Source organism: Prinia subflava, chromosome 16 (assembly GCF_021018805.1).
Source record: "Prinia subflava isolate CZ2003 ecotype Zambia chromosome 16, Cam_Psub_1.2, whole genome shotgun sequence".
Classification (NCBI taxonomy): Eukaryota; Metazoa; Chordata; class Aves; order Passeriformes; family Cisticolidae; genus Prinia; species Prinia subflava.
In genome coordinates this window covers 16,752,870-16,770,372 of record NC_086262.1, presented here as the reverse complement: position 1 = coordinate 16,770,372, position 17,503 = coordinate 16,752,870, and the positions used below count along the sequence as shown (strand labels likewise).

The following is a 17,503-nucleotide window of genomic DNA, read 5'->3' as shown; positions in this document are numbered from 1 at the left end:
GCTGCTTCCTCACCCAGGTCAGCGTATCTGGTCCAGAAGAAGCGCCCCAGGCCACCAGAGCTGAGCTGGAAGGAGGGCTCGTTCCTCTTCCTGAGCGAGGGGCCGTTCTTCAGCGATAAGGCGGCGTGCTCGGAATAGCGGTACGTGATGAAGCCGTACTTCTCCCCCCTGAGCAACCAGAGAAAGAATTCAAGATGTGATGAGCCCCACAGGCCTCGTGACACAGCACTAAACCCCTGGCCCATCATTCTACCACTCCTCCATCCCACAGATGCCCTTGGCTCTCTGGACACACTGAATCTCCCTGACCAAAGCACCAAGACCAAGGGCTTGGCCAACCCAGGGCATTGCTGTGGCACTGCCTGGCAGTGCTGTGGGGCCTGGGCAGAGGAGCTGCCTGTAGCTACAGGAGCCCTGGAGCACAGCTCACTGCCCACCCACCTGTTAGTCCTGGACAGGACCTGACACTCCACGATTTCACCAAACACCTCGAAGCGTTTCTTCAGCTCGCTGGAGCTCATGCTGCTGGAGAGGTTTCTGATATACACCACCCGGCCTTCCCCCTGCCAAAGCAACCAAAAGCTTTCAGGCTTGGACCCTGCACCTCCGTGCTGCTGGTGGGCTGTGGAGGAGCCCCTGCAAGGCAGCAGTGGGCAGCACTGCCATGGACACACTGATTTGTCCAGGATCTGGCTGTCTCCACTCCAGCCAGGTCACAGTGTCACCCCCAGGACAGCCATAACCAGGGTGGAGCAGCCTCCGCCCCTTATTCTCTTTTAAAATTCTCCTGCATTCTTGCAGCTCTTTCAGCTTCTCCTGGCAAACGTGGGATATATTCCCAAGAACTGCCAGGGGCAAAATCCAATTGCAATGCAGGAAAAAGTGCCAAAGCAGCATGTGTGAGAGTGTGTGTGTGTGTGAGCACAACAGCAGGGAGCACCCATTTACTCTGCCACGTGCCCACCCCTCTCCCAGCTCCCAGCATGTGCCCACGGGTTCCTGGTGCACGAGGATGCAGCGGGGCCACATCTGTGACAGCTGGGCAGCTTCAGGGATTCCCCAGTTCACCCCACAAACCACCAGTGCCAAATGCACTGAGGCACCAGCGTGGGATGCTCTGGGCATCCCTGTGCCAAGGACTCCGTGTGTTGCCAATCGCTGGCGGCTTCCGCTGCACGTTGGGTTTTCCTCTCCCCCCTCCACCCCCATGTCCTTGTTTAACACTGGCCTGGCACCAAGGGATGCTGAAGCCAGGGCTCCACGGCTGCTTTGTGGAGCAGGAGCTGAGCCGAGGGCTGGGGCTGCTTTGTCCCCCCTCACTTACGATGGCCTTTTCCCGTCTCTTCTTCAGCTGGCCCCGGTGCCCGCTCCCTCCCTGGCACTGCTCGCCATTCTCACACCTGCAGGGAGGGACACGAGGTCAGCCCAGGGCTGGGGGAGCTGCTGGGAAAGCTTCAAACATCAGTGAGACGCTGAGACACCCACGGGAGTGGGTGGGCACTCGGGGGCACTGGGAGGCAAGGAGAGAGTGGGGTCTGGAAACACTGGAAAGGACACTGGGAAGGTTTTCTCATGGGTGCCAGGCTGTGCCCAGGCAGCACATGCCCCCTCCCAGGCCTGGCTTGGGTGCCTGCCCATGCCCTGTCACCCATGGAACCCCTGGGGGTGCTTTGCTCTGCCACTGCTTCCTCAGGCCATGGCTGATGCAGCAGTGGCTGATGCAGTACCAATTATTATTACAAAAAAGTAGTTTTTCTTTCATTATTAGCATCCTTACTGCTTGGGCCAGCAGGGCAGAGGGCACTGGGGCTGCCCTGAACAAGATGAAGATTCAGGGGGTAACACCAGTCCCGATGTCCCCGTACCTGAAGGCGCGTCTGCTGGCAGGTGACCGCGACCGGCAGCACGAGGAGCCCGAGCTGGACCTGCTCCGGGAGCAGTAATGCAAACTGGTCCTGGAAAGGGGGTTTCTCCTCAGGCACAGCTTGGTGTTGCCGTGCTCCTCCTCTTCCTCCTCCTCCTCCTCTTCCTCCTCATCCTCCTCCACGGGGGAGCCGCTCTCACTGCAGCTGTCCTCAAAGACGGTGTCATACTCGGGGGTCTTGCAGAACACCATGTCCTCGTCGTCGAGGGCACTGTCCAGAAAGCCAAAGTGCTTCGTTAAGCTGGCTCTGATCTCCTGGTCTCTCAGCTGCTTGACGCCGTCCTTCCACAGCATCTCAGCGCCCGCGTCCTTGCCGAGCTCCAGCCCCTGGTAGTGGGCGGCCGGGACCCTCCTCTTGTGCTCGGTCTCCACCTGGCTCGGGGGCTCCCACGACTTGAGCACCTTCCTCTGCAGGGCGGCCTCGGGTTTCAGCACCTGGCAGTAGTCGTGGTCCCCGAAGGAGCGGGAGAAGGGCCGCTTGAGCAGGCCCTGCTGCTCGGGCAGTGGGCGCGCGCCCGCCCGGCTCAGGTGCGCCAGCAGCTCCGTCCTCTCCGGGTGCTTGCGGGGGGCTTTCCGTGAGGCTGCCACGTCCCCGGGGCTGGGGGCCATCCCCTCCTCCTTCCCTGGCTCCTGGGGGATGTCTGGCTTGTACAGGTCCTCCTCGGCGGGTTTATATGGCGGGGTGGTGGGCGGTGTGAGACCTGAACCCCCAAACAAAGGGCAGGAGTCAGCTCTGCCCCCTCCGTCCTGCCCTGTCCCACCCAGCCCGGGGCTGTGCCCACGGCCCCCACAGCCTCATCCAGTGGCACTTCGGGGAACAAGAAGGATGCCTTGATCCCAGTAGGGCCCAGAGGACTCTCCCTTCCCTCCTGGCTCATGCAGGACCCCCCTGAACAGCTCCTCCCACCCCAAACGCGTTCCCCTGAGCTGCTCATGGTGCTCGGATGTGGCAGCGCACAGGGAGTCTCCTGTGCCTGCAGTGTGAAGGGGATGAAGGTGCCCCCTTGGCTGGCTGGGCTGGAACTGATGCCTCCAGGCTGAATTTAGGGTAAATGAGTCCCCTCCTAGAGGAGATTTTTGCAAAACTAAAAAATTCAAAGCTTGTCCTACCTGCTGTCCCACACAGCTCCACAGTCAGCATTGGCTCAAAGTTTCTCTTCCCAAAGGCTGGGTCACTGGAGAAGAGCAGAGAATCAGGAAAGAGAAGGAGTTTAGATGAACCACAGCCCCAAAACCCAAAAGCAAGCTGAGAAAACACTGCCCACAAATGAACCCTCCCACTTTGGCTGGTGCCTGACAGAGTAACCCAGAGCAGCTCCAGGGCACACACAAAATGCCCTGCCCTGGGCACAGGACTCTCCCAGCTCCCTGTGGCTCCCCACAGCCCGTGGCCAGCAGTGCAGCTCCCTGTGCTCTGCAAACACAGCTCCCTGTGCTGCAGAGGCCCTGCCAGCCACACAAGCCCAGGCAGTTTGCAGCCCCAGATTGATTCACTCAGCCCCATCTGCACTTACGTTTGTGCCAAGGACAGCGTGAGACACCTGGGTGTTTCTGAAAGGCAGGAGAGAAGCAGGTTACCAGTGGAGCTGTATCCCTGCAGTCCCACTGAGGGCTTTGCCTCCCATCTGAGAGGGATGGCTCACGCTGCCAGGGCTGAGCCATTCCTGCACCTGCAGCTTGCTGGGGTTTTGGGGCACCACTGCAGCTGCACCCCAGAGCCCAGACCCATGGGGAAGAACCTGAAGGCATGGGGAACCTGCTCCCTGCTGGGTTATGGCTACACCAACTCCTTCACCTCATTATAAGGATGGGGAAACTGAGGCAGAAGATGCCCATGGATTGAGAAAGCACCCCAAAAGCAAACAGACCCCCAGCTCCCCCTGCATGGGACCCCACAGCCAGGCAGCACGGGGGCTGCTCACAGCTCTGCTGCCAGCTGAGTGCCCAGCACCCAGCCAGCATCACTCGCCCACGGCAGGGACGGCCCGGGCAGCACGGGCAGGCTGGGGAGGGTGAGGCTGACAGTCCCCAAGGCCCTCACCTGTTTGCTCCAGGAGGGCACAGCGCCGGCTCTCGGTGCCCACCTCGCCGTCCCCCAGGGCACCCAGGCAGAGGGGCTGGGGCTCCGCCGGTGGGGCTGTGCCCCCCACCTCCACTTCGGCCGCCGGCTCTTGGGCAGAGAAGCCCTCCAGCACTGCGCACGGAGCGGCCTCCCTGCAGCCCAGGGGCACGGAGGACTCGGCGTGGGGCTCGTCAAGGAAGGAGAGCCAGTGCCCGAGCTCGGGGTTGAGTCTCTTGGAGCGGCGCACGGCGTAAACGGCGCTGTCCTGCCTGCAGGGCGCCCGCCCCGCGCCCGCCGTGCCCTCCTGCTTCCCAGCATCGTCCTCCAGGCTGCCCAGCTCCCGCGGCGCCTCCGCCTCGGGGCTCTGCCGGGGCTCGCCCTTCTCTGCTGCTGCTGCTGCTGCTGCTGCTGCTGCTTTCGCCCTGGATGTGCAGGTCCCGCTGGCATCCTCCCCGTCGGGCGGCACGGGGGAGCAGGAGCCGGGCGGCCGTGCCAGCGCCGCGTACACGGGCTTGCCCAGGCGGTATGGCTTGCTCACATCACACAGCAGGTCCCGTGCCAGCAGCTCCTTCAGGATGGAGAAGGATGCTCCGGGCTTCTTGCAGGCGCCGGCCGCCTGCCAGGCGCAGCCCGGCCGGCTCTGGGCGCCGCCCGGCGCGGGGGCACAGTCCGGTTTGGCTCTCTTGAAGGGGCTGCAGGGCTGGGGCTTGGTGTCGGCGGGGTCGCGGGCGGGCAGCTTGCGGGGGGGCAGGCAGTAGGTGTGCATGTAGCGGATCAGCTCCACCACCGAGTGCAGCTCCCCCTCGCAGGAGAACTGGCTGCCCGCGCCTTCCTCCGCCGAGGACAGCGCGGGGGCAGAGTCGCCGGAGCTCAGCGAGTCCTCGCTGGAGTCACTGTCGTCCTCGTGATGGGCGCAGTCGCCCGGGGATGGGTGGTGGGCGCTGCCGGGACACTCCTCGGGTGCCTGGGGGGCTTTGGTGTGGGAGCAGGAGGTGCTGGAGGTGAGGTGCCGGTGCAGCTCCGTGCAGCTGCGGCTCTGCGCCTGCGGGACGCTCGCCCTCCTGTCCCGGGGAGCCTCCACCTTGCCAGAGGAGAGAGCAGAATGTCAGCCCTGAGCCCCACAGCCCTGGGGGAGGCTGGCAGAGCCACCCCACACCCTCAACCCCCCAGTTCTGACTCAGCAGCACCCCGACCTCCCTGGGTCAGCCCCGTGCCCGAGTGCTGCCCCTCCTGCACGCAGTGATGCTCCTTCACCCCAGCAGGGATCTGCTGCTCTTCCCAGACAATCCAATTTGCCAGGCCTAATGCATCACACAATTACCATTAGCAAAGTAGGAAAACCTCTGATGGCACCTTCTGCCTGGTTTCAGATCAGCTGAAGTGTCGGGGTGGGCTCTGCAGTGTGACAGGCAGAGACTCTGCCCAAAGGCCTTGGCTTGGGCTGAGAGTCAGCAGGGAGGGGAGCAAGAGGGTGCCCAGGGAGCACATGGGGCTTGCACAAATGGGTGCTCAGGGAAGCTGGCAGAGACCAAACCCCCCTGGGTTCAAGCGAGATCACGTTGCTTCTTAGCACAGCACAGTCTGAACTTCTGCAGAGCCCAGGCAGGGCTGGGAGCACTGCAGGTGACAGTGCCTGTCCCCGAGCCTTGCCCAGCAGAGGCTCCATCCCCAGGGGCACGGCTCCCAGGAGGGGGGTGCTGCAGGGCTGCAGGCTGTACCTTTGTGCAGGGCCGTGCGGGCCGGGACTTTGGGGTCCCCGGGCGCCGGGCGCTCCCGTCCCGCTGGGCCTCGCAGCTCGGAGGCGACGGAGACAGGAGCAGCTTCTTCAGCTGCAAAGAGAAGGGGCAAGAAAAGGAGTCGGCACGGCAGCGAGGGCAGGAGAAAACAGCCCCTTGGCTCGTGTGCGAGCACATCCACCACCGAGCATCCCACCCAAAAATGGGGCAAAAAAAATATCAGGCAGGGAGGGTTAGGGTTAGGATTTCCCACCTCCTGGTGGCTGTGGGGCAGGTGCAGCCCTGTGGGGATCGGGGCTGCCCCCACAGCATTCAGGGACCCCCAGGCAGGTCGGGGCAGTGGGGACAGGAGGGAATTTCCTTCCCAGGGACAGCCCCACTGGTGTCAGACACACAGGAGCTGCCGTGGCATCCCAGCTTCTCACTCCATCAGTTCTGCCCTGAGGTGACAGAGGCTTTACACTGGTGTGAGTGATGGGTTTGGACAGCTCGCTCGAGTCCCCGTTCGAGGCTCATTTAGCCAAAACATCCAGAGAGGGCCTCGACTCGTTAACGAGCTTTCAAGGCCTTTTGCAGATGCAAATCCCTGTGGGACATGACCCCCAGCACGGTGCCAAGCCCATGGGCACTGGGAGTGAAGCTTTCCCCAGGCCACCCGCAGTGCCACCACTTCTGAGGGCAGGGACAGCACCACATTTTCCTTCTACTCAACCCCAATTTTGGTCAGGGGGAGGGAAAAAAATCCCCAGACCCCACACCCAGCAACATTTGCGATTGTGCCCGTGTGGCGCTAACAACCGACAACAGCTCAACAGCAAGACGACTGCGTAGGCACCGGGGACTGCAGGAGAGGCAGATCTGGGGCTCCCGGGGGGCACGGAGCCCTGGGGGTCAGGGAGTGATAGAAAAGGGGTGCCCGGGTCGGGGTCTGCCAGGAAATGCCAGCCGGGGCACCCGCAGCTTCAGGAGTGAGGCTGGAAGCGCCCAGCACCCTTTCCCCCCCGCCCCTGCAACGTATACATCCTATATATACACATACAGGTCATGTGTGATATATACCCCGCGGGGCGTGGGCGGTGGAGATGCACGCTGTCACCACTGGATGTCACTCCTCCCCTTCGCTGGGTTTTTGGGGACACCCCGGGGCCGGGCTGGGGGCGCTGGGGAGGACTGGGAGCGGGCTGGGTGTCCTGTCCCACGGAACCTCCCAGGGAACCTCCCAGGGATGGCAGGAGACGCTCCCAGGTCATCCTGGCCAGGAAGGGGAGCGGGGCTGGAGCCCCAGTACTGCAGGGAATGCAGAGGGATGCTCCAGCCACCAAATCTGGAGGGACTGGAGGCCACACAGCCCCGGAGGGGGTTTGGTGGAAGGCACAGGGAGGGTCAAACCCTCCCACTGAAAGCCGAGGGCAGGGGCTGACACTCAGGCAAGCCCCTCTTGTGACAGCCCGGGGCAGAGCCAGGGGGAGCAGCCACCACTGCCCATGGGCACGGGGCTGGGGTGAGCCAGGGACAGCCCCGGGCAGCCCCACTCCTGCACACGGGGTTAAAAGCAGGCGTGGGTGTGCCAAAGCAGCCCCCAGCCCTCTGCCACCCGCCCCCACCCCGCCCAGAGAGAGATTTGTATACACACAGCTCGTTCCCGTGAGGATGGTGATGGAGTGACAGCAATGATGCAGAACATGTATACGTATACAATACAAGTATATGCTTTGGTATTGACGGTTAAAGAGAGTTTTAAGCCTAGAATGAAAAAATTCAGACCTTGGCTTCCTATCATACCCATGCAGCCGGCTTATCTGGGGCTCATCCAAATCCACCTTAAACAGTAGGAAGTGGGTTCTTACTAGAGACAGCTCATCACCCTCGGGGGCCGGGGGCGGCCCCCCCGAGACCGGGGCGGTGGGTTTGGGGGAAGGGGCAGGTGAGGTGGTGGCGGAGTTGAGCGTGTCCCCCTCTTCCATAGTTCGGAAGGCAGCCAGGCCCATGTCATCTCCCTGTATATCATCCAAAGTCTCGGTGAGGGCTGCCAGCAGCGCTTCGTTCTCGCTGTCTATTATCTGGAAGGAGCAGGCAGAGGAGAAAGGGGGTGTTAGGCTGGGCAGGGGGACCCCAGGGTGCTGGAGAGGGGACAGGGACCCTCAGAGCCACACCAGCTCCCACACTGCCCAGTGAAGAGCTCTTCCCCAGAACAGCACAAGGATGGGATGAGGAGAGACCTGGAAAAGGAGCATCAGTCTGTCCACCTGCACCCCAGCAGGAGAGGAATGAATCAGAGCTTCTTCTCTCCCAACAGTCCCTCCACCCCACCATGAGGCAAACAGCAGCAGATGATGGATCTGGAGAAAAAAGCTCCTGGCCCAAACCCTCCCGGCTCTGGGCTGCAAGTGCAAGAGCTGTGAGCTCACCAGGGCTGCCCAGTGGGCAGGAGGGCACAGGGGAAGCTCTGCCCGGGCTGCACCCCTGGCCAGATGCCACAGCTTGTGACAACAACCACTCTGAGTTTTGTGTTCACTAGAAACCCCCAAACAGGCTCCTCCAGCTCCTCGGGGGCTCTCAGCCCTCACACTTCCAGCTGGTGCACCCAGTGCTCTGTGAGAGACTCTGTCCAGAGCACAGCCCCAGTCACTCCCAAACCTCCCTCTCGTTTGGCTGTTCACCCAAAAACTGGGTCAGGGGAGCTGCAGTGCAAGGCTCATCTCACTCTGGGCCAGGCAGGGCCAGGGGCTGCTCCTGTCTCCCCCCTGCTCCAGCTTGATTTGGGTCCCTGTTTTTATCTGGGCTTTACCTTTGCTGATGCACCTCCAGCCTTCCCAGTGCCCTCCCAGTCCCACCCAGCCCCACGAGTTCCCTTCCAGTCTGGCAATACAGTGCTGAAGCCCAGAAGAGGATGCAGAAGCTGAGGAATGGCTGGAGCCAGGAGTTCCTTCTTTTTGGTCCTCCTCCATCATAATCTGAATGTAAACCATGTCCAACGAGAAGCAGGCTACCATCAGCGATAAAATTAGCACGGGGGTAGAGTCAGGCTCACAGGCAGGACTGCTGCCTGCACACAGCCTCCTGTGTTTCTCTCCTCTTGTTTGAAAATTAAACATCTTTTGTTCCATGCCCTAACCTTGCTCGCAGTTACTAGAGCAGGCTCCAGGGAAAGGCAGCAGGATGCTCCATTTTTGGCTCCGTTTCTTTTCCTCCTGTTATTGGCACGAGATTGCTGTGCATACAAGTTCAGTGGGATACATTTCATCATAGTCCACTGCTCCTCATCGGCCTGGCTTTTGCATTTCTTTTCTGTTTATCTTTTCCCCAGGAAGTTCACGGAAAATATGCATCTCGTGATGAAGGTCCCTCAGCTGGACTGGACCATTTTCAAGCACAGCATCAGCCCAGCATAAAAGCCAGAGGGTTGTTATTATGGGCAGGTTAGAAAATATTGAGCCTTTTTTTTTATCTCCTTGTTTAAATAGAAATCCTGCTCCTCCCAAAATGTAACCCAGGGTTGGTGATTAGCTGGTGCCAGTGGCTCACAATCTCCTTGTGTAAGGGGTAAAGGCCTGGGTGCTGGTCAGGAAGGCACAGAGACCCCAGCCCCAAGGACAGGCACATCCAGGGCATGGCCTGAGCTTTGGCAGGGCGAGGGGGCTGCCCAGCCTGCTCTGTGCAGGGTCCCCTCTGCACCTCTGCTTCCAACCTGTCTGTGCCGTGCCCACAGCCCTGCCCTGTCCTCACAGCTCCAGGAGAGGAAACAGAGACAGCAGCAGAGGGGCATGAGCAGTCCTGCCCCAGCTTTGCACCACGGCACAGCCACGAATCCAGCCCAGAGCCGAGGAGAGGAACCAGCCCCACACAGAGGGGGCTGCTCTGTGCTCCTGGGAAGGGAATTCCTCCAGCGCTGAGACCCCCGCACCGCCGCCCTGGCATTCCAGGAATGGAACAGGACACGCTGCACCCCGTGAATAATCCTGCAGTTCCCTGTGAATAATCCAGCACAGGAGGGCTGGCTCAGCAGCCTCCTCCTCCTCCTCGTTAGCCCTACTCTGCTTGCCCCATTTAGAGCCGGTGCACAAATTAATGGAGCACTAATCAGCTGGGGAGGAGATATTAATAGTGGTGTGTGTTCCCTACTCCCACCCTCCTCCTCCTCCTCCCCGTGCCTCCGTGCCCGGGGGATGGGGGTACCTGGAAGAGCTCGGAGTCGTCGGTGCTGTACTGGCTGGAGTCGGTCTCGGAGCGCTCCCCGCCCCAGTGCAGCTCCCCGAAGCAGCCGGCAGAGTCCAGGTCCCCGGCGTCCAGCTGGGACAGATCGATCTCGGGGAAGTCGGAGTAGAGGTGCTCCTCTCCAGACACCTCATACTGCACAGGGGAGGGAGAGACACGGGCTCAGCACACAGGGCAGGCGGCACAGACAGCAGCATCCCCCCCGCCACGGGCACGGCCACTGATCCCACCCCGGGGTGCACCCACCCCCTGCTCCCAGCCCCGCTCCAGCCCCTGTCCCACTTCTCCAGGAGCAGTGACACGGCACTGGCAGGGTGTGGTGGGCACCTTTTCACCCAATCGACCTGCACTGGTCACTGTGAGCAGCCCCAGAGCTGCCACCAAGCCCCCTCTGGTGTCCCAGCTGTGGCAGAGGCTGGAGCAGCAGGACCTGCGTGGGAAGAGCCTGGTCCCTCCCAGGGAGATGCTCAGGGCACAGCACAGACACCCCGGGCTCTTAGGGGCAATTCCTGCCCCTGGTGCCCTAAAAGTGACATCCAGGTTACCCAGTCAGCCTGGGGATCAGTGCAGGAGACCGGGGACAGCAGCACACAGGGCCAGCTCACACCTGGTGCTCACCCTGTCCCCAGCACGGGGCCCTGAACTGCTCAGGACACCCTTGGGGGAAGCTGCACATCCCAAAGCACCGCCAAGGCCACCCAGACCCTGCTCCCTGCAGGATGGGAACAACAGCCTGGAAATGAATGGAGAGCTCACGGGGTGATGTCAGCTGCAGGAGCTGAGCTAAAAATCTCCATTTAACCACAGAAAAGAGCTGGCACCTGCCCCACTTGGGCCTGGCTTCCAGCCACGAAACCCCAGGGCTGCACCCAGCACCCGAGGGAGCCGGGCTGGCACCAGCACCCGCTGCCTGCCCTGGCACTTGGACCCTGCCTGGTTTGGCCTCGGTGTCCAGGTTAAAACACGGAGGGGAAAGGTCTGGTGTGACTCCTCCCTGCATTGGCTGCCCAAGGGGAGGTTTCTGGCAGTGAGGGAGGCAAGTTTATTTACAGAGCAAATGGATTTTGGAGCAGGCAAACATCTGAGCATGTGAGAGAGGCTGCAGGGGAGTGTGGGGGCCCCTCCTCCTGGAAGGGTCTGCTCTGTCACTCAATGGGAAGGAAGAAGGGATTTCAAACCCAGCTGCAGGAATGGAAAAGACAGCTTTTCCCTCTTTCTCTTCTCATTTTTTGTTTCTCAAATTGGGATAATCTGGGATTACTGACTGTGTTGCCCCAGGCTGATGAGCCTGTCTGCCACGCTCCCCACCACATTCAGGACACTCCAGAGGACACTCCCTGCACACACTCAATCCCATTTCGCATCTCTCACCTCCTTCCCACCCTGCCCAGTCCCAGGGGAGGTGGAAAACAGGGAGAGCACCTTGGAGGGCACAGCAAGGGCAGGGCAGAGTGGTTTTATGGCCTGATGGTGAGCCAGTGCCATGTGCCAGCCATGCCCAGGGGCTGCAGTGGGGCTGGGGGATGCAGGGAGCTGCCCCAGACAAAGCTCTGGGAGCTGCCCCCCTCTGGGGGATGCTCTCCCCCTTGTTTCACCTTTTTTCTGGAGGGACGTGTATCAGGTAAATACCACAAGTGTGGTGCCACAAAGGGCACCGGGCACCCCTGGGTGGCTCTGGGAGCTGATACTCCTCACTGGGCCCCCAGGGATGGAGATTTTTTAACCTGTCCTGCCAAACCCTTTGTTCCCAGGTGTCAGAGCACACGCAGCAGGTCGGGAGTCCCCAGGGCCAGCCCTGGGGGACACAGGTGCTGCCCTTCCCCTTGTTGTGTCCCCTCTGCTCAGGGGCAGCCGGGACTGCTCTGGGATCAGATGTCCTTTGGCCTTTCAGATGTGTCCCTTACCTGCTGTGGCTCGTCCCTGCCTTTCTGTCCCTGCTCTAGCTCCTGCTCCAGAAAAAGTCTTGTGACAACTTTGTCTCCCCCTTCTCCCCAAATCTTCCCATGGGAACACAGGCAAAGGCTTTTATTTTTAGCTGAACTGTACATACATAGATATACGTGTGTCTGTGTGTGCGTGTGTGCGTGCAATTAAAAATAGCAGAGCAGCCAAATTCTCCTGCTCCTTTTGATATGCCACAAGGGAAAAGATCCTGGTGCTGAGATCACAAGGAGCAGCTGACACCAGTGCTCGGGATGTCTTTTGATCAACTCCACAGATGTGACATGTCCCCATTGGCAACAGGGCTGGGTAAAAATAACCTGCTGCAATCTAACGCTGCTGAGCTGCCCTCTCTGGGCACTCCGGGCCAGCACTGCCCCGCCACTGCCAGCTGGGGATGCTCCCAGCTTCCTGCCCACCACAGCTCAGGAATGCCCAAAACTCAGCTCTGACTGTGTTGAGCCTCCTCCTCCTGCTGGAAAAACACGGGGACAGCCTTTGCTTAGTGGGGTCACCCACATTGCCACCTGGATGGGCACCCCAGTCCCCTCTGCCAGGCAGTGGCATTTACCCAGCCCAGCCACCAGGCTCCAGAGGGAGCCCATCACTCCCAGCTCAGAACCCCTGGCCCTGAGCAGCACTGAGAGCCCCTCTGGGGGTGGGGAAGGGCCCAGCCCCCTGCCCAGCCTGGGGCTGGCAGCACTGGTGGGGAGGCTGCCTGTGGGCACGGGACCTCATCTGCTCTGACTCTCCCTTTTCCCACCCTTTGCACTTCCTGCTGCCTTGGGAGAGGAGTGAACTTTTGTTCTAATTTTACTCGGGACTTTGTAGGAAGATCAGCCATGGGTTCTTGGTGTGCAGCCAGCAGACACCCATGGAGACATGCTCAGAAATCGGGAGGCATCCTCCAGCCCCGACACCTGGCCCGGGTGTGCTGCAGCAAGGCTGCGACCAGAGAGCTGCTGGCAGTGTCTGCTGAGCGCCTGCTCCAGGGAGGAGAGCTCCTGCTGTCTCCTTGGTCAGCATCCCTTCGTCTCCAGGCAATGGGAGAGCTCCTGGGTGCTCTGGGGCTGCAGTGCTCCCACTGCTTGTCCCTTTGCAATGTCCCCAGTCTGTCCTTCCCAGGGCAGGGGCAAGCACGAGGAGCTGGCACAGGGGTTCCATCCACCTCCCTGCCCCACTGTGAGGGTGTTCAATGCAGGCCACTGTCTCTGGTGTCCCCAGAAGCTCTGGGGACATGTCCTGGGCTAGACCAGCAGCCACTGCCTGGAGCCACGTCCAAGGATGTCCCAGCTCAGTGCTGGCTCCTGACACCCTGGGGACAGCAGGTGTGACATGCCCCTTTCAGTTCTTCTGGTCTGGAGCAGTGTGGACTCTGGCAAGTGAGGTCTTATCTCTGAAGAGACACGAGACTCCTCCCCAAGCCCAACTCTAATTCAAACACTGGATTAAGCAGACAGGAAGTTTTCCTCTTTTTCAGTGTCAACTTGGGCTCCCCAAACTAAAGCCCTGCAGTGGGCAGGGCTGGAGAGGCTGGCTGGGGTCAGGCTGCTGCCTCCTGGGGACAGCTGCATCCACGAGCCCAGGAGGAGCAGGAACAGCCCTGCTGCCAGGGAACAGCACCCTGAACCAGGGCAGGGGCTCGGCTCATTGTCTGCTCTGCCTGGCTGCCTCAGGGAGCTGGGCACAGCGCAGTGACCGTGACAGAGAGACCTGCAGGTGCTCTCCTGTCTCCCTCCTACAACAGCACCGGGAGAAATCACCCTTATCTGCAGAACCCCGGGGTCCAAGCCCTTGAAGTCACGGCCAAGTATTCTGGTGTGGGCACAGGGGGTGATGGCACACACAGCAGGGCTTGTGCTTAGTCAGCTGCACAGGGGCATGGCAGCACCTTCCAGGAGCTCGCCCTGCCCTGCCATGGCCCTGTCACTCACGTGCCACCGTGCTGCATGGAGAGAAGGCAGGGAAGAGCAGCGCCTCGGAGGGGCCGAGGGAAGCAGCTGGGAACAGGCACTCCTCACTGGGGAGCAAATGGTGACTCAGCTCCTCTCTGCACAGCCCAGAGCCTGCCCAAAGCACCAGGGGATAAATATACATCCACACGTGCTGCAGACACTGCCCCAATCAGCCAGTGGCGCTCAGGCTGGGACCCAAAGCAGCAGACGGTGAGAAATGCCGACAACAGCAAGTGCTGCTCCCACCAGCCCTCCCTCAGCCCCACGGGCAGCTTCTCCCTCCTCACCCTCACCCGGGCCTGCCTCGAAAAAGGAAAGAAAATCCTTGGGCAGGGGTTTTGCAGAGAGTTGTCTGGGCTTATCAGGGAAATCCGCAATCACAGACTGCTTCAAACGGGGATTACAGCCCTGCAGGGAGACGGGCACTGCAGGGCTGCTCCAGGATGGGCTCACACCGGGCAGGTGGCACTGGGCTGGCTGCTGTGGCACTGGGCTGGCTGGTGTGGCACTGGGCTGCTGTGGCACTGGGCTGGCTGCTGAGACACTGGGCTGGCTGCTGTGACACTGGGCTGGCTGCTGAGACACTGGGCTGGCTGCTGAGACACTGGGCTGGCTGGTGTGGCACTGGGCTGGCTGGTGTGGCACTGGGCTGGCTGCTGTGGCACTGGCTGCTGTGGCACTGGCTGCTGTGGCACTAGGCACAGCCACTCACCCCTTTTAGGCAGGCAGGGCTGGGTGCCTCCAAACCCCCTGAGCTGCCCCAGAACCTGAGTGAAGAGACTTTGGGGGCATGACCCACACCAGGGCCAAACCCAGGGCCAAACCCTGCTGTCCCCACAGCTCCCAGCCTGGGGACACGGTCCCCACGGGCCATCAGCACCCTGGCCAGGTGCTGCCAGCCCCTCCTCACCCCCAAGGATGTGGCAGCTCCATCCCAGCCCAGAGGGATGCGGGATGTGTGGGGTGGGCAGCCTGGCTCCAGCACCAGCGAGGAGGGCAGAGGTGGGAATGGAGGAGAGAGCTATAAATAAGTGTAAATACAGCAAGGAGGCACCTGGCCAGAGCTGTGAAGGTCACCAGAGTGTGTGCCAGCAGATAAGCACCCCCCCTCTCCAGTGGCATTTGACAAAATGTCACTGTGAATGAGGGAGAGGTGGTGTCGGGTTGTGCCTTGGCCCCGTCACCCCTTGACACCCCTGATATTTATAGCCTGAGAGCCCCACAGTGAAGGGCGAGGGGTCCCTGGAGGTGAGGGGACCCTGCCTGCACACCCAGAGAGCACAGGGACAGGCAGGTCCCTCATCCCCTCCCCAGGCTTGGGGGAAAGGCACACAGGACCCTCCCAGGCTGCAGGGAGCAGGAGACACCCCTCTGTCCTGCCAGGCGTTTTGCCCTCTGCCCCCTGTTAATTTTTACTTTTTTAAACTTTCTACTAATCCGTTTCAACGATTCAGCCCAGCCAGAAAGAGGCAAAACCTCCCTTAAAGCCTGGACTAAGCAAACAGCAGCTCTTTCCTCCTCCTGAGCTACTCCAAACCAAGTTCTGCTGGTCCCTCTGGGTGCAGCACGTGGGACCTGCTGGGCCCCACGCCGGGCACGCTCTGCCAACACAGCCTGGACTCAGAGGTTGGACCTGATGACCTCAGAAGTCCTTTCCAACCTAAATAATTCTGTGATTCTGGGGCACACGTGGAGCAGCTGCCCTCCCAACACAGCCTGAGATGTGCTGAGTGGGAAAAGGGGGTGCTGAGTGGGAAAAGGGGTGCCCAGTGCCAGGCTCTGAGCCCCAGCCCCAGCCTGAGCCTGGTCTCGCTCGCTGACTTTTGTCTTACATTAGAAGGGTGTAATTAAGATCAACCATGAGATGCCAGCAATGGGAAATATTAAACATTAACCGCAAACAATAAACATGAACTTGCCAGGATAACTTTGATATGGAGGGAAGATGGAAGAAATTGCACTAAACTGTCCTTGAGTCACAGGACAGAATAAAGGAGCCTGAGATACTGGTAATAATGCCCTGGATAAACAACATTCTGCTGGAATACTTCAAACAAAGGTGTGTCGGGTTTAGGAAGAAGGGCAGCAGCAAAGTATATCACAGGTTACAGAGCTGCATGTTCACACTACACTCAGCTCATTTATTCAAATTACAGAGTCCACTTTGGCCCTGCCTGAGCTCCAGGATCAGCCCAGGGCTGCAGCAGCCACCAGGGAGCCCCTGCAGCCCCCACAGCCCCCAAAGCACCCCCCAGTGCTGCCAGGCACAGGGCAAGGGCAGGAGGAGGCTGTGCCTGGAGCAGACACAGCAGAACAGGCTGTTCCCAAGGAGCCACCTCCTCTCTCAACACCACCTCATGGAAACAGCCCTGTCTGCTGTGCTGTGTCCCTGCGGTCTGCCAGGGCTGCCTGGGCAGTGCCAGCTCACCTGGGCACCCACAGCTCAGAACTGTGCCTGCCCAAGTGTGACAGCTTCACCCTGCACCCCTGGGGACAAACAGCAGCACCCCGTGGCAACCCACCCTGCCAGCCTGGCCACCCACCACCAGCACCCCCAAACACACATGTGCCACCGGCTGCTGCCAGCCCTGTCCCTGTCACCTGCTCCCTGCCACCACTCGATGGCATCAGCCAGGCAGGGCACAGGCCCCGGGCTGAACCCTGGTGGGGTTTTCTAAGAAATTCCTCATTATCTCCTCCAAACCAACGGCAGGACCAACAGACAGCAGCTGGCACGTGCTGAGCCGGGCACAAAGCACAGTGGGCACCCAAATGTCCCATCAGCTCCGAGTCCCCAGCCCTGCCATTGGCCCCCTGGCCATGGGGACAGGCTGGGCTCCCCCTCACCAGCTCACCTCCTTCCTGCTGCCTGTGTGGGACCAGGACACAGCAAGAGGTGGCACGAGCCCTGTGACCCCGAGAGGATTCCCAGTGGGACTGGGAGCAGTGGGGACTGGAGGCCAGCAGAGCTCTGCGACACTGAAATCCTTGGGATTGCCCCCACTCACACACTGCTGGAGCTGGCAGGAGAGGCTGTGGCTCCAGACAAGCTGGGAGCCCTGGGGGCCAGGCTGGCAGCACGGGGGACAGGCTGGGCCATGACAGGGGACAGTCCTGACTCACTGAGGAGCTGACTGTTAGCCAGCTCTGCTGCTCACGGGAATTCCTCTCTCCGTTTGTAAGGAAAACATGAGGGGGTGATTATTTTCAGACCTTCCTCTCCCGAGGTCCCTGCAGCCAGCAGCCACATGACTGATGTGGGCACAGGGACACCAGTGAGGAGGAGCAGCCCTGTCCCTTTGGAGGTTTGGTGCCCAGCTCAGAGGCTGGCAGGGCTCCACGAGGCCCTTTCTGTCCAGAGGGCATTGCCAACATCCTTCCATGGCACAGCCTGTCACACCTAACCTCAGCTCAGCTCCACGGGCACTGCTCACCCTGGCACTGGCAGCTCTGCACCCCTCTCGGCCAGCTCCAAGAGCAAATCCCTGCCTGGGAGCAGCAACTGTCCCTGCAGCTGCCACAGCGTGAAGTCACACCTGTGGTGGCACTCAGAGGCACTGCCCACGGGGACATCACCATCTCGTGCCACCAAGCCCTACTCACAGCCACGGCTTTGGGATCCCAACTCCCAAAAGCTCCCCTTGGCTTTGCAGCAGCCACAGCCACAGCC

At 60.8% G+C, this 17,503-nt stretch overlaps 1 protein-coding gene across 1 annotated transcript in view; it reads right to left on the bottom strand.

Annotated features, from left to right (window-relative positions):
• PPARGC1B (PPARG coactivator 1 beta) overlaps positions 1-17,503 on the bottom strand; it is a 44,815-nt gene that overhangs the window by 5,137 nt on the left and 22,175 nt on the right. The window contains exons 2-11 of the mRNA XM_063413123.1: positions 9,899-10,072; positions 7,570-7,782; positions 5,705-5,815; positions 3,966-5,067; positions 3,439-3,475; positions 3,035-3,099; positions 1,866-2,625; positions 1,325-1,400; positions 442-563; positions 14-168 (exon numbers count right to left, since the gene is read on the bottom strand). Coding sequence (XP_063269193.1) covers positions 14-168; positions 442-563; positions 1,325-1,400; positions 1,866-2,625; positions 3,035-3,099; positions 3,439-3,475; positions 3,966-5,067; positions 5,705-5,815; positions 7,570-7,782; positions 9,899-10,072 — 2,815 coding nt within the window. The remainder of the gene's footprint in view (positions 1-13; positions 169-441; positions 564-1,324; positions 1,401-1,865; positions 2,626-3,034; positions 3,100-3,438; positions 3,476-3,965; positions 5,068-5,704; positions 5,816-7,569; positions 7,783-9,898; positions 10,073-17,503) is intronic.